The sequence below is a fragment of the Schistocerca piceifrons genome, chromosome 5, assembly GCF_021461385.2.
Source record: "Schistocerca piceifrons isolate TAMUIC-IGC-003096 chromosome 5, iqSchPice1.1, whole genome shotgun sequence".
Classification (NCBI taxonomy): Eukaryota; Metazoa; Arthropoda; class Insecta; order Orthoptera; family Acrididae; genus Schistocerca; species Schistocerca piceifrons.
Window position 1 is genome coordinate 12,698,418 of NC_060142.1, and position 27,141 is coordinate 12,725,558.

Sequence of the window (27,141 nt, forward strand, 5' to 3'; positions counted from 1 at the left end):
TCCCAACGAGGAGATTGAATATTAGAGCTTGAAACCGATCTCCAATCCAGCAATATATAACCATTTTCTGTCTTGATGTAGTAAACATACAATTCATATCCTGCGCCATACAAAATCAACACTTTTACACCATTTGTACATATACCACAAAGACAGGCAGCACAGTAGATATTTATCGCGAATTTGGGTGGGCATCCACCCCCAACACATGACCACAGCGCCCTCAGTGGATCGAAGTCACACTTAGAACTGTTCTCCAAATTCGGCCTCATTTCCCCCCTCATCACAAACGCCTTACTGTTTCTGGTCTGGATCTGCCTGCTCGCTTGCTTGCTCGCTTTTCTACACCCATTTCCAGACTCTGGGATTACAGGAACATATCTAATTTCGCATGGTTTGTTAGACTATCATACCATTTTAGCAGTACTTCTCGATATCAAGCACACATCAATATTTCTTGCATAGCAGTAACATTTGTGCGATATAATTCCGAAGATATAGACCCTGTTGACAGCTATGGCTCTGGAAATAGAAATATCAGTACCATTCTTGTGACTTGATATACTCTCCCCTTTGCTATCACAGTACTAGACGTCAAATCCATACCTCTCTTATGAATGTACATAGTCATTTCCTTTGCATATGTTGGAATGCAAACACGCACATTATAAGCCTGATGCTCAAGGAGAAACTATCATGCACCCCCTACTACTAAGTATAATACTTCTTGAATAACTGATTATCTACGATACAAAATAATACTGAGAGAAAATGAGCGATGGGTGTACATGTCTGATATGTTTATCTTGTGTGTGATACCACTGTGTCTTAGAAAGAGAGCCGTAATCGTCTCATATCTTAAAAAAAGCGATCGCAGCAACTACTGTATGTTACTGTCAAAAGCGGTCTTGTTTTTACAGGTACACACAAGTATCCATGTTAAAAGCTATACTTGCTTTATAAATCCACTTATGGCGTTACCTAAGAACCATGTGGGTTTTACAGACAGATACCAAGACGGTGATCGTCTTACAAACCGCCAGATGTTAAAAAACCCGATCCCAACAGCTACTGTATGTTACTGTCACAAGCGGTCTTGATTCTACAGATGCACACAAGTATCAATGTCAAATCCATGTATGGCATTAGCTACGAATGACGTGGTTTTTCCAGACAAATACCATGACACTAAATATAGACAGTGATCACTGGAGTGTATATTATCACACAAGTAGTGCAGTTACACGTCGCCGACGGTGCACCCTCGTAATAAAATGATCCAATTTTGAAAGCGATTCAGCTAAGGAGCGTGGTATGAAACAAATATTTGCAACCCCTCACGCCACCGCCACTAGATATTTCCTCAGTATTTGTAATACATTCTGTCTCGATGCCATATCATATTTCTGGCAATCACATATCTCGAAACCGAGCCACCTTTCTCGAACCTATGTGCTACAGTAAAATTCCAACGTAGTTTTAGGTAGCCCCTATGTATCTTGCAACTAGCCTTGGACTGTGCACTACTGTCCCTGCAGCTTTGTACGTGCGATTGTGCCAATGCAAGTCAGAACTGAGTAGAAGTCGGAGAAAGCTACCACCTTCGGCAACATGTATAGAAACAGGCGAATCTGGTTTACTGTGACAGAACTGTGTTTGGATAATTCGACAGAAGCGAAGCCTGATCCTGCAACTCCAGGCAGAATAAAAGACAGTACAGGAGCTGGGGGAAGGATGTGGATTTGGCTACTGCATTCTGGTGCTTCTCCAAACTGCAAGCAGGTACTACAGATCTGAGTCCCTCAGGATCTATCACCCCAAAATTCTGTCGTCGTTATTCTATTCCACCTGCCAGAGAAAAATTATGAACTATAAAAGCCCAACTAACTCCATCCATCAGAGAACAAGATAAGATATTTAACGCATCTCTGACCTCCCATATATCAAAACCAAATACCACACGCATGCAGGCATCGAGCACTTGTGACGATCCTATTAAATATACTGGTATCGATCAACTGCACAGACCAGTTTAAGGTTTCATCACCCGCACTGTGGGATGATGACCGTATCCCACAGACTATACTGAAAGTCGCAAGAGACGCTCCCTGTGACCCAGAGTTGTTGTTTGAAACATTGTTTTCTAACACACTTTGTACACCGCCATACATTTTCTTTTTCTGCCACGACTTCGAAGTCTATGTCAGGTCCTAAACTGACATTAAGACGCTCTGATCCACGGCCTCTCGCAGAAAACTAGACATCGCACGGAGTAAATCATTTTGTTACTGCGGCTACCATAATATGCGACACATGGTGGATGATTTTAAATAAAAGACAGTTACAACATAACTAGAAGAGTTTGGCTGCATTCCGGAGAGTTTCCAAACTGATGTCCGAAAGTGATTGACGACCTCTACTTTTAAACTAATCTGTCACAGTGATGGAATACATGATGGCTCCGCGTGCCCCTTCGACTGATTCCTCATATTGCACTCATGTCCTCGATCACTGTTTGGGTGCTAGAAACCCACAGAAGGTGTCACCCATCCATAAAAATCATTCCCCAACTCAAACAAGCACTCTCAGTCAATCATTATGTGGTAACTAACAGCGCGACAATACACAGATGGTATGGAAAAGACGCCGCCGATGTACTATAATAATAAGCATCACAGCTAATAGCGCGAACAATTTTAGCAGTTTTACAGTAATTTCAACACTGGCCAATGATGTGACAGCATGTTTCCCGAATTTCAGTATCATAGGTAAACTGCCCCTTCTCTACTTTGCGAGTATCATTGCGAATGTAGATAGATGACAGCGCAGTATGTCCATTCAGTGTTGATTCTCGAACACATAAATCGTCAGAGAATACCAGACAGAGCTCTACATATTTCTAACACCTCAAGCATAGTGCTTAATCTACGATCTATCTCTCTGTGTATGAGAGTCACAGAGCATCTCGCTGTCTTAGGGTAAAATTAGAGAGTGAAAGAACCTCATCACACTGCCGTTGACCAACCTGGCCTGCAGCACCATTACCGAATTAATCTGCAACCGATCAGAAGTAGACCGCTACACTCCACGGCTCGTGAATGAATGGCGCTTTCCGAGTCGTCACTTATCCAAGTGCATGAGATCTCTCGAGATGCGCCCATGTCGAGGAGCACTCCTTATCGATGTATAGTAACATATTTTAAAGTGTCGTGATGTAATAGCAGACGGTTAAGAAAAACAAACAACAAATGATTTTTATGCGCAATGGAGCTCCAAACGGATGGAGTTCGACGCGTTTTTACGTAAATCAACCAAGCTATCAACTCTATTGTTCTAGAGTCTAGGATCAGTACCTGGAAGGTGTGGTAAGAGAGAACATAAACACGCACACTCCTAAGGCTACAACGTTCTGGACTTAAAACGGGCTATAATGGTAGATCATTTGTGTTTCCAACCTATCAGTCGTATGGAATGTAGCGCTTTTAATATTCCAATGCAAGAAATACATTTCAAGCCCAGGACATACATCCTTCTTCCCGGTTTCTCTAAGGTAAACTATGTTATCGAACTGTAAAACGAAAAACTACTTACTTAAAATATTGGCTCTGTGTGATACGAGTACAATATAGCTCTCCCACTGTTCACATCCGATCACGGTTCGGTAATTATACTATGCCTGCATCAGCCCTATATAAAATGATCGTTAGTAACGGCAAAGACTTCTTACAAGAAAACAGATAAAAGCATAGCTGCAGCATCCGGCATGTGAAAATTACAAGTCATTCCATAACTAACAGCACACCTGTCAGGCAAATGTGTATGTGGGGAACGCAGTGCCTCACAAGCAATTACCGCTAATGTATTTATGACGCTGAAGTCTCGATTTTACACCCAAGATGCGACAGGCGGGATGGAGTACATCGCATAAATCAGTTTAGAGGAATGTGTCACGTTTCATCACACATGAGATGGAAGTCCGCTGATGACCGACAGGTTTACTGTTAATGATTTCAAGTAGACAGCACTTTAAACCACATACAGAACATGTGGCTGTATATGAGTAGAACGCAGGCTATATCATGCGACTGATGCGTCCTGACAGAACAGTGTAAAAAGTGACCTGTAGCAACTTCTCCTTCTCCAGAATGCATCATCAGCCAACCATTGAATCGTACCTCATTACAAGCTCCATCTCAATCGATCGCCCCGTCCACTGTCTGTTATCTTTTAACGCAGATGCAAGTAGGTTTAGAGGCGGATGGTTCTCTGTCTTCCTGAAAAGCATCAAGTGTGTGTCACTGGTACCTCAATAGACATACAGTATAATGCTGCTTCAATGGAGAAAAATTGACTGCCTCTCTGATTCCCTTCGTTTCGATGTCTACGTTATCTCAGATTCCTCCTGCTGCCGCATACTTGTTCCCACATACAAATTGTTGATCACAAACAAACTCTCCCCACATTTTAGTGCATATTCGGTCAATTTATAACTATTCCGTCGTCATTTTTTGCAATTCTATCGATTTTATGTCAGATCTATCCATGTTATCATGACAACCTCTCGTTCTGTGTTCTAAAATTTCTTGTAAACGTAGCACAGCTGCCAACACCTAGCCCAAATGCACTGATCGGGAGGCATGATACAGCACTAGACTCGACTGTATCCAGTCACCACCACATTTGGAGAGCGTTTGCTCTGTGTTCTGTAAGTCTGTGTACATGAAAGCCTCGCAGATGGCTCACACCCGTTTTTGTGTGTTAAAAGCAGGAGAAGTAACACATCATGGACGGGGTATCAAGTTAGGAGCCCTGGGAAGAGTGCATTCAATGATATTCTGAGCTATTTTCGTAAACAGGTTCTGTTAGAGCAAGAATTTCCATGCATACAAGCTGAGACATCACGAAAACTCCTACAAAAGTGCACGTTAACTATTTCTGGGACACTATGCAATTTACTAGAGTTCGACTTGGTTATTATTTTAGATGGCCATGTGGCTTCGGTATAACATTGAGAATGTTCCTAGATGCACTTACAATGGTATGTAGCTACACACTGTGATTTGTCAGCCACACGTCACGCATGGTCCATTAGAATCGCTAAGGACAAAGCAGCTTCTGCTGTTCTGGAACAGATTTCTGCATCACCTGGCCATTAGCTTTTTGCCAGACCACAGGTAGAGGGAGGGTAGCGGCAAGCACACACACATGTCTGTGCTTTGTAAATAGGTCTTCGCTCCCACTCCCGAGAGGAATTTCCGAGGTGTTGAGTACGAAAAGGATGCTGCCACCTCATGCGTGTGGGACCTGAATGCGCGCCTGTGTGTGGTTTGACAGCTAACGGCGGCGTCACTTCGCAGGACTGACGGTTGCCTCCTGTGCAGACTAGTGGACAGAGGGTAGGGGCCTGTGTCTGCTCGTGCCTGTTCGATTATTTTGTGAGCGGGTCTGTAGGCTGTGCTGTGTGCTATTTGGACAGTTTATGAATACTGAGCATGTCTACACATCACTGTGCTGCATTATTTAGGAGCAGTTTGCAGGCCTGTACTGAGATTATTTTGTTAAGTTAGGAGTTGTTCGCGTGTCTGCAGAACGTTATTTAGGAGTAGTTTACAGATCTGTGGCGTGACCCCAAGCATGTCAGAGGTGTGTTTTTTTATCAGTGTGATAAATACACTATCTCTCAAAATTGTTCCCTAAATAAATTCTTCCAAAATAAGTTGAGTACACTCATTCCATACTCTCTCCTGCAGCCTAGCGCAGGCAGAGTCGTTTTCCTGCCTTTTCCCCCAGCATCTTGGGTTATATCGATATGGACGATAGTGCTCTCTGGTGGTGGTACTGTGTACTAAGTCAGTTGGAGTCTGGACCTTGTGGCGAACACACTGGATGGTGGTGCTGCCTCTAATTGTTTAAATAAAGACTAGTGCATGATTTCGACAGTTTACAATTAGCAAGCATGTTTGCAGAATCTTTTAGATGGATTATTATTTTGACAATTTATGGATTTTTTTGGCTCTCTAGACGTATTTCATTATTTACGAGTGGTTTGCAGGTCTGTAGGCTGTGCATTGCGTTATTTTCACAGTTTACAATTAGCAAGCGCATGTGCAGAGTATTATACATGAGTTGTTTAGGAGTAGTTGTAGGTCTGTATGCTGTGAGGCATGTCAGAGCGTGTGTTCTGTATCACTGTGATAAATATACTCCATCCCTACATAAATTGTTCCAAAATAAATAACGTACAGTCCTTCCTCTCTCCAGCAGCCCAGTGCAGGCTGAGTCCTTTTCCCGCAAATCTGTAGGAAGAGGTGGCGGTCGGGTGACTTACGTTAGTCCAAATGCCCTTTCTTTCCTGATATTTTCTTAGGTTAGTAGAGACAGCCCAAGTGACCTTTCTTTACTGCCAAAATTCAAACTTATCACCAGTTCATAGAATGAGGTGGTGGTCTGGTGACTTAGGTTAGTGGAGGTAACCCAATTGACCTATCTTCCCGCCATTTTCTTAAGTTACTAGAGATAACCGTGGTGTGATTCATTATCCTGTTGGAATTTGAACCGCCATTTTCTGGGGGAGGGCGGAGGGGGTCGGGTTAGTGGAGGTATCCCAGTTGTCCTATCTTCCCGCAGGCATATTGCGACTTATGCTGCTAACCTACATGAAGTCCACTGGCAAGGAAGCAAGGAGTCGAACTATATTGTCCTCCGCGTGGTCCTGCACGGGGCTGATCCTCCACGGCATCCCTCCCTAACCTGACTGCTTGAACCCATCGTGCGAGTGTGCTGCATGGCAAAGCTATCTCACCACATGCTCCAGGCAATTCCTAGAAACATTGTTTCGTATCCCGATCTCGTACCACTTCACTTTTGAGCCAAGAACGTTGCTCTATCTTTGTAAACATGATGTTCGGGCATTTGCACTGTTGCTTTGACGTTCCATGGTCTACACAGTAGACTGACGGAGTGCTGTACCCACTCGCAGTACGAACGCGTCCCACAGACTGTCGTCATGTCAACACAGATGGCAGCTGTGGTGTCACCGCCAGACACCACACTTGCTAGGTGGTAGTTTAAATCGGCCGCGGTCCATGTAGTACATGTCGGACCCGCGTGTCGTCACTGTGATCGCAGACCTAGCGCCACCACCAAGGCAGGTCTCGTGATACGAGAGTGGACTCGCCCCAGTTGTACGAGAACCAAGCTACCGCCCAGTTGTACGCGAACCTAGCTATCGCCCAGTTGTACGAAGCCTTTCTCTCTCATTAGCCGAGAGACAGAATAGCCATCAGAAGTTAATGGCTACGAACTAGCAAGGAGCCATTTGTATCAGTGCCTATAGCTTACGAGTATTCAAGAGAGATGTATTCCAAGGAATAAATAAAAGTTAAGTAAAAAGCATCTACATACTTTTCTTCGTATTCATTTATAAGTTCTCATGTTCCAGACTTCACGCCCGTCTGCTGTATGCCGTGCACTATCGGCTACTGCGTTAGTCTCGCGTGCATTTTCAGCCACCTCAGCTTCACGGTGTCGGCCCGGCTGCCGACACAATATTGGCGACGAGGGAAAAGGACCTTTTTCTGATTGCTTACATTTATTTCTGATTGCTTACATTTATTTGTGTCATGGCTTCGCCACAATCTCCAGATGTACTGTCCGAATTTTATCGCTTGCAGAATCAGCAGACGCAGGCGTTACTGGATGCCCTTGGACAGCTCGTCCAGGGTCAACGTGCGCTGCACACCGATGCGGCCGCAGCCGCTTCACCGCTACCGCAGCCACAGCCTGCCGTTGCACCGCCTTTTAGGCACTACGACCCGAACCACGAGACCTGGCAAGAGTGGTCTCGTCAGTTCGGCTTCCACCTTGCTGCCTACAGAATTCAAGGTAATGAGCGGCAGCCGTTTTTGCTTTCTTGTGTCGGTGTGTCCACATACCGTGTGATAGTGAAATTGTTTCCCCGACGCGACGTAGCAACTTTGTCATACGAGGAAATTTTGTCTGCCTTAGATGCCTATTTCAAAGAAACAGTTAATGTGGTTGCAAAACGGTATACGTTTTTTCGTACAAAACGTACGGCCGGTCAAACTAATAGGGAGTGGGTAGCAACATTGCAAGGACTTACTAGGGACTGTGCCTTTGAATGTGACTGTGGTCTTTCTTATTCAGATACAATGGTGCGTGATGCAATTGCACAGAACGTTTCTGATGTTCGCATACGGGAGCAAATTTTGAAACTAGTTAATCCCTCCCTTCAACAAGTGATAGACATATTGGATAGACAGGACACACTGGACTGTGCTCAGGCATCTTTTGAAACTTCGCCAGCCGTGTGTAACATTAACCGGCCCGCTGGACGCGCTGCGCGGCCCGGTAACCGGGCCTCGCGCACGGACACACAGCGACCGCCGCGTGCTAAGCCAGGTGTGCCGCGCCGGCACACAAATGCAGTGAAATCATGCCCGCGGTGTGCTACTAGACATTCGCGTGAACATTGCCCGTCACGCCAAGCTATTTGCTTTTTCTGCAATAAGAAAGGACATGTTCAAAGTGTTTGCCAGAAAAAGCTCCGATCAGACAATCACAATCATTCCAGGCCCTTTGCTTCGCGCCGGAATCGAACCAAGGACACTCAGGCTCGTGGACCTTCGCCTATGGACATTCATGTCGTTAATTCCACTTCGTCCAGTGACACTTTCTCTAACAGTAACAGTGATCGTCCCACAAAAACTGTGCGTCGACGTCGCCGGAAATCACGTCAATTCGCAAGTGATTCTGTACCAGTGTCTGTTCCAATTGCACAAAACAGTCGCTCTTGTCGTCAGCAGGACAATAAACTTTTTGTGGACTTAGACTTTGAAGGCCAAGTGATACCATTCCAGCTCGATACCGGAGCTGCAGTTTCTTTGCTCAATCACGACACATACAAACAACTGGGCGCACCTCCGTTGCGTGCCGCAAATGTTAAGCTAACTACATATTCCGGACAGAAAATTCCTGTGTTAGGACAGTGCAGCCTTCTTGCAACATTCAAGGGACAAACAAAACTTGTGTCATTTTACGTTCTTCGTTCTTCTTCTGCAGTGAACTTGTTTGGTCTAGATTTATTTAAGTTGTTTAACATGTCTATTGTAAATCAGGTCCTATCAGTGAATCAGACTGTGCCTACAGACAGTGTTTCCCGGCTGTGTGACGCATTTGCAGACATTTTTGCACCGGGCTTAGGTTGCGCTAAAAACTATGAAGCACATTTAGAACTGAAGGTAAACGCGCAACCGAAATTTTTCAGGGCGCGCAATGTTCCCCACGCATTGCGTGATGAGGTCGCAAGAACGTTACACGATCTCGAATCACAGGGTGTAATTGAACGTGTGCAAGCTTCTCTCTGGGCCTCACCCTTAGTAATTTTGCCAAAACCTTCCGGAAAATTGAGACTTTGCGTGGACTTCAAGGCCACAGTGAATCCACAGCTAGTGACTGCTACTTTTCCTTTGCCCCGCCCGGAAGATCTTTTTGCTAAACTGTGCCCCGGAAAATATTTTTCAAAGTTGGACCTAGCCGATGCGTACTTGCAAATACCGGTGGACGACGAATCCCAGAGCGTATTGGTGGTTAACACGCATCTTGGATTGTACCGCTTCAAAAGACTGCCATTCGGGTGTGCATCCGCCCCTGCCTTGTTTCAGCAATATTTACAAACTGTTGTGCGTCGGTCCCTACTGCAGCAAACTATCTGGACGATATAGTGATCTCCGGACAGACAGAAGAAGATCATCTTGCGAATTTACGAACATTATTTCAGGTCTTGCGGCAAAATGGTCTTCGCTTGAGGAAGGACAAATGTGTGTTTTTTGCTCGTGACTTACCATACCTGGGACATGTCATTAATGCCCAAGGCATACATCCAAGTCCAGAGCACCTCCGTGCCATACACGATTTGCCTTCCCCTCAAAATCTCAAACAGCTACAGAGTGTGTTGGGTAAAATTAATTATTACCATAAATATGTGCGCAATGCCTCTTCCATTTCAGCTCCGCTTCATCGCTTACGCCGTAAAGGTGTTCCGTTCGTCTGGACGACGGAATGCGAACGCGCCTTTCGCCAGTTGAAATCGGCGTTGCTTTCTAATACTTGCCTTACGCCATTCGATCCCCAGAAACCCCTTTTGTTGATGGTAGATGCATCGGATTTCGGGATCGGTGCTGTGCTTGCGCACAAAGTTGGCTCCCATGATCGCCCTATTGCCTTTGCGTCCAAATTGCTCTCGTCTGCGCAAAGAAATTATTCACAGATAGAGAAAGAAGCTTTGGCTCTCGTGTTTGGTGTTACTAAGTTCCATGATTTTTTGTATGGTCGTCACTTTACCATCATCACAGACCACAAACCTTTGACATCGCTTTTTCATCCGTCCAAGCCTGTACCTCCACGTACAGCGCAGAAATTCATTCGCTGGTCTATTTTCCTCTCGCAGTACCGCTACGATATCTTGTATCGGTCCACTGCTAAGCACGGAAACGCCGATGCGTTGTCCCGTTTGCCTGTTGCTGAGGATAAAGCATTCGATTCTTCCGAACTTGCTTGCATGTTCATTGATTCGGAAACCGATGAAGTGGTCGAATCGTTTCCGATTGATTTTCGTCGTGTCGCTACAGCCACAGCTGCTGACCCTGTCCTTGCTACTGTTTTACGTTTTGTTGTTACGCAATGGCCTTTGTCAAAGTCTCGGATCGAGGATCCGTTGGTTCGCCGATTTTTTGCTCACAAGGAGAGACTTTTTGTTCGACGTGGTGTTTTGTTGTTGCGTTCTGATAATGATCAGTCCCGAGTCGTGGTCCCACGTTCGTTACAGTCCTCTGTATTACGGCTTCTTCATCAAGGACATTGGGGTATAGTGCGAACGAAACAACTTGCTCGTCAGCACTGTACTTGGTTCGGAATCGATGCTGCGATTACGAATATGTGTTCTTCGTGCCCGGCGTGTGCCGAACAACAGTCCGCACCGCCGCGGAAAGTTTTTGCGTGGCCAAAAGCCACTTCCCCTTGGCAACGCTTGCACATTGATTTTGCTGGTCCATTCTGGAATGCTCGATGGTTGCTTCTGGTCGACGCCTTCAGTAATTTTCCTTTTGTTGTTCGGATGTCTTCCACGACGTCCTCCGCCACCATCCAAGCGTTGTCTGCTATCTTTTGCATTGAAGGTCTTCCGCAGACTATTGTTTCCGACAATGGCCCACAATTCATGTCCGCAGAATTCCAGTCTTTCTGCCAGGCCAATGGTATTCAACATCTGACATCCGCGCCGTTTTCGCCTCAGTCCAACGGTGCCGCTGAACGATTGGTCCGGACTTTCAAGTCAGAGATGTTGAAATTGAAAGAGTCGCATTCTCGGGAGGACGCATTGTTGCTCTTTTTGTCTTCGTATCGCTCTCAGCCCCGAGATGGTCGCTCGCCGGCTGAGTTGCTCCACGGTCGTCCTCATCGCACCTTGATGTCTTTGCTGCATCCGCCGCATCAGGTTCCTGTGCAGCGGCAGACTCCTGCTTTTGTTCCAGGCGACGTTGTATTTTATCGCAACTATCGCGGTTCACGGCGTTGGCTCGCAGGGCGCATTCTTCGCTGCCTCGGCCGCGCGATGTATTTGGTTTTGGGGGCCTCTGGTGAGGTGCGTCGGCATCTCAATCAGCTGCGCCTCTGTCGTCGCTCGGGTTCTGCCGCTCCCCGTCTGCTTTCAGCGACGGTGCCGTCCGGTCAGCGCCCTGGGGACCCATCTACTGGCTCGCCTCATCCCCAGGTGTTACCGACGATGCCTTCCATTTTGCCCCATGGCGACGCGCCGCCGCCGCCGCAGCAGCAGCAGCAGCCGCCGCCGCCGCCGCTTGTTCTCCCGCCGGCGCCGCCCGCGTTCGACGCTTCGTTGCAGCCGCCAGGCGCCTTCCAGTGTCACGCGCCGCCGATCGCTTCCCGTGACCAGCTGTCCTCCGCCATGGAACTCCCGCCCGCTCCGGACCACGTGACGTCATCGCGCGTCGGCTACCCCGACGCAATGGAGGTCGACGCTTCGGCCCCTCATGTTTCTTTACGGGCGCATACACCGCATGTTGACGTGCACCCTGGACTAGTTTTGCAGGCGTTTCCTAGCTCCCCTCGGACCGGATGGCCGGGTGCGGGTGGCACAGCCTCGCCTGTTGTTAGGCTCCCCACCTCATCGCATACGTCAACATGTGGTCCTCCCCACGGCGGGCGGAAGCCTTATTACACGACCGTTCGCCGATTTGCGGGGGAGGAATGTGGTGTCACCGCCAGACACCACACTTGCTAGGTGGTAGTTTAAGTCGGCCGCGGTCCATGTAGTACATGTCGGACCCGCGTGTCGTCACTGTGATCGCAGACCTAGCGCCACCACCAAGGCAGGTCTCGTGATACGAGAGTGGACTCGCCCCAGTTGTACGAGAACCAAGCTACCGCCCAGTTGTACGCGAACCTAGCTATCGCCCAGTTGTACGAAGCCTTTCTCTCTCATTAGCCGAGAGACAGAATAGCCATCAGAAGTTAATGGCTACGAACTAGCAAGGAGCCATTTGTATCAGTGCCTATAGCTTACGAGTATTCAAGAGAGATGTATTCCAAGGAATAAATAAAAGTTAAGTAAAAAGCATCTACATACTTTTCTTCGTATTCATTTATAAGTTCTCATGTTCCAGACTTCACGCCCGTCTGCTGTATGCCGTGCACTATCGGCTACTGCGTTAGTCTCGCGTGCATTTTCAGCCACCTCAGCTTCACGGTGTCGGCCCGGCTGCCGACACAATAGCAGCTCTCCCTTGTGTATCTCTGGATGTCGATTTGGAGTATGTGAGCCACAGTAGTGAGGACGGCCACAGCAGCTGTAACGGTGCTGGTTGTGACTGCAGTAATACCGTTGTGTGACTGACTGTGCAGCACAGATAGTGACAGACAGCGCCTGAGAACAATGGCTCCGCACTACCTGTAATGCGGACGTAAGGTGGTTGGTGGGTCTGTCGGCCACTGGAGATGGCGCACTGGTGACACGCTGGACAAGCCTTTCGGAGGACAGCGGTTCTCATCTCGCAACAACTTAATATTTCCACTACGTGTTGTGAGATTTTCATAAACTGAGTGTTCACAGACTATTAGAAGATAGTACGGTTAACTCTCAATTACCTTCTTTTTGGATTATCTGAGGTCTATTTCTGCCACTCTCTTTTGCTGCTGAAAATTTCTCTTAGACTCGTAAGTGATCGCGTTTGAGCGATAATCTCGATATAATACGAATGTAGTAAACAAAGAGCTGCTCAAGCACTGCAAGCGCTGGACAGTAATGGTTGCGGAAGATGCTCGTTAGTTTATGTTAATGCCGAGCAACGTCTGTAAAGCGATAACAAGTTGTGTTGAAGTTACAGTAGAAACTGGAAGAACCACACAAACTCGAAGAAGACAGTACTAGCACGCGTCATCTGGCACTGATTTTCAATATGGGTGAAACTACGATCGTTGACATACGGAAAAACAGTGACTGAATAATTCACTTTGCTAGCAGTACTGACTCATCTAAAGGTGTGTCATAGCAGAAGACTATTAAAATAGCTACATACGCAGAACTGGATAAAGTCATGTTGGAGTTGGCAAGGAGCAGAGGATACACAAGTATCTGCTGAAATGCGCCAAGCAGGCACAGTTTTTTTTTCCCTCGAAACCTTGGGAATTGAAAGCTGGTTAACAAGATTTACACAGCGTCACAGTATCTGGGAGACGGCCGTCCAAAGGGGAAGTTAACTGCGGGCAGTAACTCTGTTTCTGATTTTTATAATGATTTCCAGGAGTTTCTTTCCGCGAGAAAATTTAGAACTGGAATAAGTAAATGATGAAGACGAAACTGTGTCGTTTTGGAAATGTCTGCCAACAAAAACTTAAGGTTCGAGACAGAGTGTCGTGCGCCTGGTTATTAATCAAGCAAGTAAAGGTTATTTCTGTTGTATTGTGCTAATGGTACAGCCTGGTGCAACAGGTAAAGATAAAAAACCGCACTGTTTAAGAGGAAAAGAATGCACAGTTTACCTGTCCATTACTTAAACCGTAAAAGGGACTGGATGGACCGCACAATATTTCAAAAGTGGTTCAACAATTACTTTGTGCCACGACTGCGAGAACATTTAATGGTGAAGGATTATGCGCAAGGGCTGTATTGTTATTGGACAATGAGTCATCGCAAGGGAACGAAAATGCTCTGAAATAGGATGAGAGGATGATATTTGTAAAATATTTACCTCCTAATGTGACAGCCTTAATCCAACTAAAGGATCAGGGTGCCGTTTCTGTCATGAAGGAAGGTTATCGGAGGGTCTGTTACAAAAACTTGTTCAAACATCTTGGAAATTGTGATCTGTGTTGGACGCAATGAATAAAGCGTCGAAGACGTGGCGTAACTTAAAAAAATCAACCACAGTCAAGCAATAAGGAAACATTAAAGCTAAAACTGATGAAACCAGTAATTCCAATGACGTATAGGAGAGCTCATTACCACCGGTATCTGCTGTTTTGAAACGTACTCCAAGTTGTGCAATTCTCTACAAAGAAAACATTTCTGAATGGTTTGACGTCGACGGCACAGAGCCAGGTCATGAGATGCCGACTAGCCGTGCTATTGTTCTGAGTGCAACGGAGAACCGAAGAGGTGGCCAACAGCGACGAAGATGATAACACTCCTCTGCTTCCAGAAACAGTAATCAATCATGCGTCAACACTTCAATGGTCAGAAGAGTTACAGCAAGAAGATGGTCTCCTATTTGACAAGTTAATGACCCTTGAAATTCGCAGTGCGATATGTAAAAGACAAGCTACATCACTGAGATGCAAACCAGTTCAAGACTATTTTATTTCAAAGTTGTGTGATGGAGTGTGAAAGTGGATTTTCCGCGGATTTCAAGTCCCCATGTACCACTCATAGTCGACAGTTTACTGCAATATATTTTTTATAAAAGTTATGCATTTTATATTACAGGTCTGAATATGCACTCCGCACATAAACACGTGAATTTTCACCAAAACAATTAGTAAAAAATGAAAGAAGCGGCAGCATACCAAAGCATACTTAGATGTGTATGTATAAATGTATTTATTTCATTTATTAAGAACAAAACATCTTAAAACAGCGTTTACGTTAACGAAATACCAGTTGTAGAACAAATTACTGGAAAAGAAAGGACAGCAATCAAAAGCGGAGGGAATTTACATATTAATCGGTATATCATATATACACCGTGTGATCAAAAGTATCCGGACACCTGGCTGAAAATGACTTACAGGTTCGTGGCGCCCTCCATCGGTAATGCAGGAATTCAATGTGGTGTTGGCCCACCCTTAGCCTTGATGACAGCTTCCTCTCTCGTAGGCATACGTTCAGTCAGCTGCAGGAAGGTTTCTTGGGGAATGGTAGCCCACTATTCACGGAGTGCTGTACTGGGGAGAGGTATCGATGTCGGTCGGTGAAGCCGGGCACGAAGTGGGCGTTCCGAAACATCCCAGAGGTGTTCTACAGGATTCAGGTCAGGACTCTGTGCAGGCCAGTCCATTACAGAGACGTTATTGTCGTGTAACCACTCCGCCACAGGCGGTGCATTATGAAACAGGTGCTCGATCGTGTTGAAAGATGCAATCGCCATCACCGAATTTCTGTTCAACAGTTGGGAGCGAGAAGGTGCTTAAAACATCAGTGTAGGCCTGTGCTGTGATAATGCCACGCAAAATAACAAGAGGTGCAAGCCCCCTACATGAAATACACGACCTTACACCAAGCGAGGTGTCGTTTGGCATTTACCGGTGTGATGTGCGGCTTTTCTCATCTCCCGCCTAAATATCATAGTACTTGCAGTGAATTCTAGTGCAGTTTTGAATTCCTGTGTGATGGTGTGGATAGATGTCCGCCTATTACACATTAAGACTGTCTTCAACTGTCGACGGTCTCTGTCAGTCAACAGACGAGATCGGCCTGTACGCTTTTGAGCTGTACGTGTCCCTTCACGTTTCCACTTCACTATCACATCGGAAACTGTGGACCTAGGGATGTTTAGGACTGTGGGAATCTCGCGTACAGACGTATGACACAAGTGACACCATATCACCTGACCACGATGTCTAATGACTACTGAGATCGCCCATATGGAGTACGTGGCAGTAGGTGTCAGCACAATGCACCTAATGTGGAAAACGTATGTTTTTGGGGCTATCCGGAGATTTTTAAAAACTTACTGTATGTTTAGCTTAAAATTAATAGTTTTTGAGTGGGTAACAGAAGAAATATTGAATTTAATTGATGAAAGGAGAGAAAATTAAAAATGCAGTAAATGAAGCAGGCAAAAAGGAATACAAACGTCTCAAAAATGAGATCGACAGGAAGTGCAAAATGGCTAAGCAGGGATGGCTAGAGGACAAATGTAAGGATGTAGAGGCTTATCTCACTAGGGGTAAGATAGATACTGCCCACAGGAAAATTGAAGAGACCTTTGGAGAAAAGAGAACCACTTGTATGAATATCAAGAGCTTAGATGGAAACACAGTTCTAAGCAAAGAAGGGAAAGCAGAAAGGTGGAAGGAGTATATAGAGGGCCTATACAAGGGCGAAGTACTTGAGGACAATATTATGGAAATGGAAGAGGATGTAGATGAAGATGAAATGGGAGATACGATACTGCGTGAAGAGTTTGACAGAGCACTGAAAGACCTGAGTCGAAACAAGGCCCCGGGAGTAGACAACATTCCATTGGAACTACTGACGGCCTTGGCACAGCCAGTCCTGACAAAACTCTACTATCTGGTGAGCAAGATGTATGAAACAGGCGAAATACCCTCAGACTTCAAGAAGAATATAATAATTCCAATCCCAAAGAAAGCAGGTGTTCACAGATGTGAAAATTACCAAACAATCAGTTCAATAAGTCACGGCTGCAAAATACTAACGCGAATTCTTTACAGACGAATGGAAAAACTGGTTGAAGCTGAACTCGGGGAAGATCAGTTTGGATTCCGTAGAAATGTTGAACGCGTGAGGCAATAGTGACCCTACGACTTACCTTAGAAGCTAGATTAAGGAAAGGCAAACCTACGTTTCTAGCATTTGTAGATTTAGAGAAAGCTTTTAACAATTTTGACTGGAATACTCTCTTTCAAATTCTGAAGGTGGAAGGGGTAAAATACAGGGAGGGAAAGGCTATTTACAATTTGTACAGAAACCAGATGGTAGTTATAAGAATCGGGGGACATGAAAGGGAAGCATTGGTTGGGAAGGGAGTGAGACAGGGCTGTAGCCTATCCCCGATGTTATTCAGTCTGTATATTGAGCAAGCAGTGAAGGAAACAAAAGAAAAATTCGGAGTAGGTATAAAAATCCATGGAGAAGAAATAAACACTTTGAGGTTCGCCGATGACATTGTAATTTTGTCAGAGACAGCAAAGGACTTGGAAGAGCAGTTGAACGGAATGGACAGTGTCATGAAAGGAGGGTATAAGATAAACATCAACAAAAGCAAAGCGACTGATGACCTCAGAAGTTAAGTCGCATAGTGCTCAGAGCCATTTGAACAAAAGCAAAACGAGGATAATGGAATGTAGTCGAATTAAGTCTGGTGATGCTGAGGGAATTACATTAGGAAATCAGACACTTAAAGTAGTAAAGGAGTTTTGCTATTTGGGGAGCAAAGTAACTGATGATGGTCGAAGTAGAGAGGATATCAAATGTAGACTGGCAATGGCAAGGAAAGCATTTCTGAAGAAGAGAAATTTGTTAACATCGAGTATAGATTTATGTGTCAGGGAGTCGTTTCTGAAAGTATTTGTATGGAGTGTAGCCATGTATGGAAGTGAAACATGGACGATAACTAGTTTGGACAAGAAGAGAATAGAAGCTTTCGAAATGTGGTGCTACAGAAGGATGCTGAAGATTAGATGGGTAGATCATATAACTAATGAAGAGGTATTGAATAGGATTGGGGAGAAGAGAAGTTTTTGGCACAACTTGACTAGAAGAAGGGATCGGTTGGTAGGACATGTTCTGAGGCATCAAGGGATCACCAATTTAGTATTGGAGGGCAGCGTGGAGGGTAAAAATCGTAGAGGGAGACCAAGAGAAGATTCAGAAGGATGTAGGTTGCAGTAGGTACTGAGAGATGAAGAAGCTTGCACAGGGTAGAGTAGCATGGAGCGCTGCATCAAACCAGTCTCAGGACTGAAGACCACAACAACAACGAGTATCTGTCGGTAGACGGAAGTGTGTGAACTTGCCTGGTGATCCTGCTTGTGCTCAAGCAGCCGACAGATATCACTAGTAACCGCCGGACAGTGGTGTTAGCCTAAGTGAAACAACATGAACTATGGACGTTTAATGACTTATATGACGACGACTACATACATACAGTACGGCAAAGGGGAATAAAATCAATTGAAAATAATAACAATATCCTTTGAATAAAGCTTAAATATCTAAAATATATATCCCTACGTCCGATGATCTTGATTGATTGACGTATTGACATTACGTATGAGTTAGTTACGTGAGTACAGTTTGCTTCATTTCACAGGTTTCTGAAAGTTCTCAATTTTTTTCGTACTAGTGGGTAGTTTATGGTGTGTTACTCTTTCATGATTCATTGTTATGAAGATGTCCCTTGAGGAAGCGGTATTAAATGCCACAAAACAGATTAAATACAGCTGAAGCGGTTTCTTAATCTCCCAGATGTTTGGTCACAGCTGTGGTCATCCTGTCTACAAGGTTTTCTTCAAGTGCTAAAAAGACAGTTCTAAACTCAATTTTAATTGAATTAAAACGCACTGTGAATTGTGAATGTTATTTTTTATCGCATAACCCTGCCTGTATATTTATTTATTGAACATTTGTCACGAGTTTTCGTGGTTGATTGCGACAAATGCTTAGTCTGGCCCCTAGGCGGAAGTGTAGACAGATCATAAAATAACCAACATCAGTTCTGAAAAACATGAACAGCGATTCTACCATTTGAAGTTATTATTCGTGCAGCTGCCTATTTGGCTTCAGAGCTAAACAAAAACAATTTCGTAGCAACATATTCATTCAACAATCCATGCAGTCACAGTACATTATTGTTCTTACCTTCAAAGCTCATACTTGCAGGTAAGAAGCAATATATTCTGGAGGTCGGGGAAAATAAAAGTGGCCTGGAAAAGAGGATACGATTGGACGTGAATGCATGCGTATAATCAAACCCTCTGACCTCCGCGCCATCAGTTTTGTGAGTGCCTTTTCACTGAGATAACAGTGAATGGCTTGGATATGGATCTTTTTTTTTATGTCTGATGAAGCGTGGTTTCACCTGAGCGGTTATTATCAACACACAGAATCACACGTTCTGCGCAGCGGAGACTCCTCATAACTTGCACAAAACTCCATTGCATGACCAGAAGGTGCCTGCACGCTGTGTTATTGGTCCCACCTTTTTTCATCAGACGCTGACAACATTTTGAAACCATTTGTGGCAGCATTAACGGCAGAGGAAAACACGTACAGTTACTTCGAGCAGGGTGAAGCAGCTGCTCACACAGCCGGCCAAACCTTGGAGCACATTTACACAGCCTCCACGCCTGGCAGAGATGTTAGCAGAGGTGAGTCTGGTCGCGGCCTTAGCAGGCCGCTCAGCTCACCTGCCACCTGCTCCGTCGGCATGCCATTACTTTGTGAGGGGAGCCGTCAAGTCCAAGGTGTATCGCAGCAACCCACATAGTCTTCAAGAACTGCAGCAGAACATTTCGGATGAGACTGCAGCAATTCCAGCAGCCCAGCTTCGATCTGCCTTCTGCAGCTTGCTGACCAGGGCCCAAAAGAGCCGAGAGATGAATGGCGGTCACTTTCAACATCCGCTGTTGTAAGGTTAGTACTGAACTTCCTTTCCTCTCTCGTGTTTCTTTGTACCTTGGAGCCACTTTCATTTACCCCACACTGTAGTTTCCTTAAAAGGTAAGGTAGTATATATTAAAGGTTGCAGCATTTTACAAGCTGTGCTAGCGACTTTCTTGAGGAAGTCGTCGGCCACAGTACAGGAGTTGTAGTGCACCAAGTGAATCGGCGTATGGCAGAATTGATGGGTCTGACGTCTCACATGTAACAAGCATGTCGACTGTGCTGACCAACCTTCCGAGGGCAACAAAAACATTGCAGGCGTCGATGCAGAGCGTACAGTATGGCGAGTGGGAAAATCCGATGGGTGGGATATCTTAGGGGCTGCACACTATAGCCACGGCCGTCATGAGGTTCTTTTGAGGGATTCGACAGGAAGGGGTGTGGAGCTGAGTGGCTGACACGTGGGCAGCGCGACGCTCGGACGGCCTGTACTCACGACCTTCCTGAGGACGCTGTCGGGCACGTTGCGGGAGCTGTTGCAGAGCGCGCGCGCCGACGAGTGCGAGAAGATGACTGGCGCGCGGCTGGCGGCCAGCGCGTCCTCCATGGTGCGCACCGACACGTGCGACAGGTCCACCATCATGCCCAGCCGGTTCATCTCGCGCACCACCACCTGCGGGCACGGCAGCCTACTGGGTGCGTTGTGGATGCAAATCTGGCTGTTAACCCAAAAATTGCTTCAGATCGTTCTACGGTACTAGACTTTTTAACGAAACCGTAAAAGTTTCACGTAATGAGTAGAGCTACTCTAAGCTATTCGAACAGTCCGAAGGTGTACTGCCGGTTAGTTGTGCAAAACTGACTGACGTGGAGCTGAGTGACGATGCTGTTTCAGTTCTGGAAGAGGGACTTAACTTTGCTCCCACTCCTAAGTTCACACCGGTCGCTGACATCGCCAGCGCAGATGAACAAGGTGCGGAACGACTATCCCGTGAGGCAGCTGAATAAGAACGTCGTGAAATCGGCTGTGCTCCGACGAGAAGTAACCCAGCGAATTCGAACATTATCAGCAGAGAGAGGGCAGCTGTTCTGGACCTGAGGGAGTGCCCTGAGATTGTTGTCTTGCCTGCTGACCAAGGCAACGCTACTGTTGTTCTTTCCCACAAGGACTAGAATGAGGCCGACCGCGGTGGCCAAGGGGTTCTAGGCGCTTCATTCCGGAACCGCGCTGTTGCTACGGTCGCAGGTTCGAATCCTGCCTCGGCCATGGATGTGTGTGATGTCTATAGATTAGTTAGGTTTAAGCAGTTCTAAGTCTATGGGACTGATGACCTCAAATGTTAACTCCCATAGCGCTCAGAGCCTTTTGAACATTTTGAATTACAATGAGAAGATGGAAAGCCTGCTACTTGAAGACTCCTACAGGAAGATCAATGAAGACCCCCAAAAGAAAGTGCAGAATATGACTAGAGGTCTTCTCAGGGACGGAGAATTACCAGAGAAGGTTGCCAAGAAACTGTTATCTCATTGACATGTACAGCCAAGTCTTTAATGGACGCCCCTCAATGTCAGCAACAGTGGGGGACCAACGTATTCGCTGGCAAAATACTTGACGGAAATACTGGGTCCATATGTAGATAAATGCACTCATCATATCTGCACTTGTATGGATTTTGTAAAACGCCTCGACAGCTTCAGGGTGGAAGACTCAGATACGCTAGTGAGATTTTACGTCGTTTCGTTATTCATCAGGGAACCTCTGCGAGAGTCACTAGAGCTTATTCGTAAGAAATTTGACCAGAAGACCACTGAACTTTTCAGGCACGCCATGACCACGCATTCTTCTTTTTAATTGGGAATACTATGAGCAAACGGAAGGAGTCGCAATGGGCAGCCATCTCTTCCCTGTGGTCGCGAATTTATGTATTGAGAACTTCGAGGAGTAAGCCCTGGCGTCATCCAAATGCAAACCCACGTTTTTTCCGTTATGTGGTTGGCACGTTCGTCATCTGGCCCCATGGAAGGGACGAACTACTTCACTTTCTTACACATTTCAACTCCATACGTTCCAACATCAAATTCACTACACAGACCGAAGCAGAAGATAAATTACTATTTCTGGACGTCACGGTCAAGAGAAGAACTGAAGTAACCCTGGCCCACGGCGTGTATTGAAAGAAAACGCACACTGACCCGCATTTGCATGCAGAGAGCTGCCGTCACCCTGCACAGAGAAATGGGGTACTAAAAACACCAGTGCACAGGGCGCGCACCATTTCAGACGCAGAGAGTCTGTCCCAGAAGCTGGAACACCTCGCAACTGTATTCCGAAGAAACGGGTACCCAGAATGGCAAATTAGGCTCTGACCGCCCGATCACAACAGTATTACCTGTGCAGACGGAAGAAGTCACAAAGAAATAGGCAGCCACCCCCTTTGTACCGTACACTGGTGCGCTATTGGGAAACGTCGGACAGATACTGAATAAGCACCGACAAAAAACTATCTTCTGCCCGCCCATTAAAACACGAACATTACTGTATTCCACGTCAGTGTAGAAAGACACATATTGGACAGCCAGTGCGACCACTGGAGATCGTTGCCGGGAACACCAGAGAGACACTCGGTATATGTATCCCAAAAAGTCAGCGGTCGCAGAGCGCTGTTTGTACGAGAATCACGCGACGGAGTACGAACGTATCAGAATCTTCGCATAGACTTCCAAATACTGGAACGGCGTCGTTATAGATGCCATAGAAATTTGCATCATGGGCGATAGCATAAACCGACGGCGACTATAATCTTAGCAAGGCTTTTGAACCAGCACTGAGTTAATTAAGAACACCCTGCGCAAACAACACGACCTGGCGCCCAGGCCGGATCTCACATCAGCGCCATCACAGAAGCTGACGCCGGCGTCTCCGCTATGGCCGACGCGCGGCTGCCGACGCAGACCACGGACGGAACAGCTGGCGGGGGCTGTAGTTTTAACGGATTATACGGTAACCGTAGGATGTAATGCCTCGATACTCTACTGAAAAAAAGAAAATGAGGACCTATAATGGTTTATGCAAAATGTGTTTCAGTGACGAAAGAGTTACTACAAAAACTTGGTCAGCAAACTTATAGCACACATTGGTTGACTGTAGCTGTTATTTTCTCCTTCGTAGTAAACGGTGTATGAATCTCACTTGTCATAGATCGATCGTAATTTAACACTACATATGTTGTCAGAACGCCATTTTTTCTTTTAATGAGTCCCATCACAGTGGCAAACATAACCCAAGCTACTCCATGTTTATGTCAGAACGTTGGTGTCCCAATATAGACGACTTCGCTGTACAGGCAGACTTTACAACTGTTACTTTCAATTACTTTCAGAAGTGTTAGGTTCCGATATTACCTAGTTTGTGATTTGTCATTAATAACACTATGTTGTCAGAACTTTAATGGCATGTGAGAGTTGGGTTCATGCTACAATCTTAACGTCCAACATCTGCTGGTATTATTGTAATGGGTAGAAGTAAGGAGTGTTTTCACTATTAAATAATGCTTTTATTGTTAATAAGACTGTATGCAGCAGATCAAAGGCATACTATATAATTTAATTTTAGTACGTTTTTATTCCTCCGGCTGTTACAGCAGCACACATTGTCGTCGTTATCAATCGCCGGCTTCCGCTGACACAGGCGGCGTGTAGGCGATCCTCGGCTACTGCTTCAGCTGCCGCATTGCGACCGAGGTGGTGCCAGCTGTCAGACGATATCCTCTGGAAAACAATTCTGGAGTGCTGCTCCTCGGTGATCCTCCCATCTTTCACTCTGCATATGATTTCTCTCGCGGTTACGTGAAGGCAATGAGAGAGCTCATCATGTATGACGCGTGAGAGAGATGTTGTACTACCGAAAGTTGATATTTATTCTCAGGGCTGTCTGCAGACTCACAGTGGCTTCAGCAGGAGTCGCAGCTTATGAGGCACGTGCGGGGCGTTCTATTTACAATGCATCATTGTACGTGTGTTGTTTATACTTTTGAATCACGTTGGTAATTGGTCACTGGAGAATCGGTTTATCAGTATTTAGTGCTCACTTTCCAGGTCGCCTTTTATGGTATCGTGACCTCTGCGAGGCTACTGTGTGACTTTGTAAATCAAATGGTTCAAATGGCTCAAAGCATTACGGGACTTACCATATGAGGTCATCAGCCCCCTAGATTTAGAACTAATTAAACGTAGCTAACCTAAGGACATCACACACGTCCATGTCCGAGGCAAGAGTCGAATCTGTGATTGTAGCAACAGCGTGGTTCAGGATTGCAGCGGCCGGCTATGACATTGTAACCATCTCTCCGCCTCGCTTGCGTGTTGCGTTGTTATGACTATTCCCGCATCTACTTACATATATTATAGTGACGTTATATTGCCAGTGTCACATGTCTGGCAGATTTAACCATTCAACCTATTGTTTACGTACCTTCTATGAATTACGCTTAGTGTGTCCGAGGACGGGGACGGGGACGAGGACGGGGCCGGGAGGGGGGGGGGGGGGGAGGGGCCTTGAGTGGAGTGGGGGGGAAATACGTTTGTTGCACCAGTCCCGCCCACGTTAGAGAGATATTCATTTTTAAAGCACAGACAGGTTTTCGTACCATGTACGGCGGTATATTAGCTGTCCACCGTGTGTCTTTGGAATGTTGTGGATCAGGTGAAATTACTAACCACACTCGGATGTTAACGTTGTTAGTATATGATGCTTATAGTAATGACGCACATGCTTGCACGGTTTGTTTTTTTACGAGGCTTTATTCCAAACTGGTGGCCACCTGGCTGAAAAAAGAGTCACCGACGCTAATTTCAAGAGCATGACGATTGCAGGGAGTATGTTCCTGACTGGACCAGAGAGAAAGAATGGCGGTAGGGATGTGCTTGGCGCTTAAACTGTTAGAAAAAATTAGCCGCCAAGGAGACCACAGATTGCCTTTGGTGAGCGCGTACGTGTGTACAAGTTCAGATTAGTTTACATAGAGAAATTACGGCTGAGCGGGAAGGCTTGTGCTTGTAATTTAAAAATTTAGGGGTGTTTACCTGGAAAGGCGTCGACAAGTTACGACAGGTTCTTGCTGTGGCGAGGTGCTCCCTCCCTGGACGACTGAGCGCCATTTGTGTCAGCTACTGGGCCGGACGTGGTTACACACGCGTTGTCCAAATCTGTCTATCACTTTCTGTGGAGATGGTCTGGCGCAGTGTTAGGCAGACATCTGGAGGACTGGCGTTCGTGGCCTGGTGGTCACGATCGTATGAGGATTTCCACAGCATACCAGCTTTATCCAGCGACTACAGCGAGGACATCGGTACGTATTTGTATGTACGTCTTGAGACCTGTTCTCCGTTTTTACCGCGATCGCGAGCAATGTTTGACACCAACCTCAACTTTCTCGTCAGTTGCTGGGCACTGTGTCTACGATCATCAGCGTTCGCGGCTACTTACCCACAAGTCATAGTCTGAGGGCGTGATCTGCGCTCCAGCAGACGACGTGATTTTCGCTGGGGCTGTCGCAGTTACTGCTCACCTCTCTGTAGAGGTATGACACGCAACTGGGTACAATGCACGAAATAGTGGAAAATACATAAATCTGTAAATATTACATGTCTGGGTGACGCCTCTGTTGGTGCCTCGAAATGATAAACAAACAAACAAGTAACGTGACTTGTTATTAACATAACACACTCGACCTATAATTGTACTGAAGACTGTCTCCATTTATAAAGCAGCAAAATTGTTTAAAATACGTACAATTAAGTAAAGTATGAAAAATACGTAAAAATAGTGCGTTTGTAATTCTACCAGGGTGAGGTCTCTGCTGGTGCCACATAATACGCGTATTGTTACTAACAGATAGACCCATACTGATATAATTTGTTGTAAAGATTAGACGCAACCTCGGCCATTGCTCCAGAGTGTCTCCAGTTATAAAATAGGAAAATTTCAGCATATATTTAAAAATGGGGAGACTATGGAAAAACACATAACAGTGTGTCTGTCTCATTAAGGGTCTCTGCTGGTGTCACGTGATACTGGTATTAACAAATATAACTCAAGTGACGTGACTTAACCTAATATTGTTATTAACAAATAGACACGTCATCTTCCTATGTTGTCCGGCCCCTGGTTAACCTCTCTCAACAAGTGTCCCAGTTATAAAGGACGAAGGTGTGCAGGAGGTACGTGGTCCTCGTTGGTTCATAAGGAGTTACCGCCATATTTATGTCACATGACATAGTTGCCTGGGTTTTCCCCTTGGTGATCGACCTTAAGCAATGTCCGATGGTTTCCTGGGAGACTGGGAGTGGGGGAGCGAAGGTTCCCAAGTACGCAACCTGACACCAAATGTCTTTATCAGTAGCCTTGAGATAACTTCGTTATCTCGTCCAGAACCGACCCTTTACTCCTAATTAAGTCTTTGTCGTTCGGCAACTTCGAGACACCTGCTACCACAGACTGAGTCACTGGAATAATTTCTGCCGCCTCAGGATTTTTCCACAGAGTTTTTCAGAGATAGCTTCCGGCACAGATGGTGAACACATCTGCATCATTTTGCAAAAACAGACATAATGTCTTATGGGATAACAGCAATCAGTGATTTTATAATGTTACTTAAAATCCGTCTTGATTGCAATTTTTTTTATTATTCATATGACCGGTTTCGGTTCATTCAAAACCATCTTCAGATCTGATATTTCAGTTACAGGTGTAACCCGTCCAAATACAGCAACTTTCACATGCTACGTCACATCACCGACCGAAACCGGTCATATGAATAAAAAATAAATAAATAAATAAAAAAAATTTGCAATCAAGACGGATTTTAAGTAACACATCTGCATCACAGAAATTTTATCTACGAGGTGCAAATTATTTACAGATACACTTATTAGATATACAGCGTGTTCGGATATTGACAAACTGCCTACTGGCTTCTGTCTGACGTTTCGCGAACACGAATGACAGGCATTTTTAAAGCTCCTCCAATGCTGGTGGGGGAGTGAAGTCGACCTAGCGCCCGCAGATTGTATGTGTTACAGTGGAAGTGAGTGCTTACGCAAAGTAAAGCCTCCGTAGGGCACGTATACAATTATTAAAATGATCAGTGAAAGCTTACCACGAATTGAAGAATGCGCATCCACTAGTGGAGGTGGCACCTGTTAGTGAATGCGTCCAACAGTGGTACCAGGCATCGCCATGCATGTAACTTTTGTCAGCCAGT

The 27,141-nt window shown here is 45.7% G+C and overlaps 1 protein-coding gene across 1 annotated transcript in view; it reads right to left on the reverse strand.

Annotated features, from left to right (window-relative positions):
* The window catches only part of LOC124798081 (dipeptidase 1-like), a 200,103-nt gene that overhangs the window by 44,234 nt on the left and 128,728 nt on the right, over positions 1-27,141 (reverse strand). Inside the window, exon 7 of the mRNA XM_047261322.1 lies at positions 20,376-20,552. Within this exon, the coding sequence (XP_047117278.1) occupies positions 20,376-20,552 (177 nt within the window). The remainder of the gene's footprint in view (positions 1-20,375; positions 20,553-27,141) is intronic.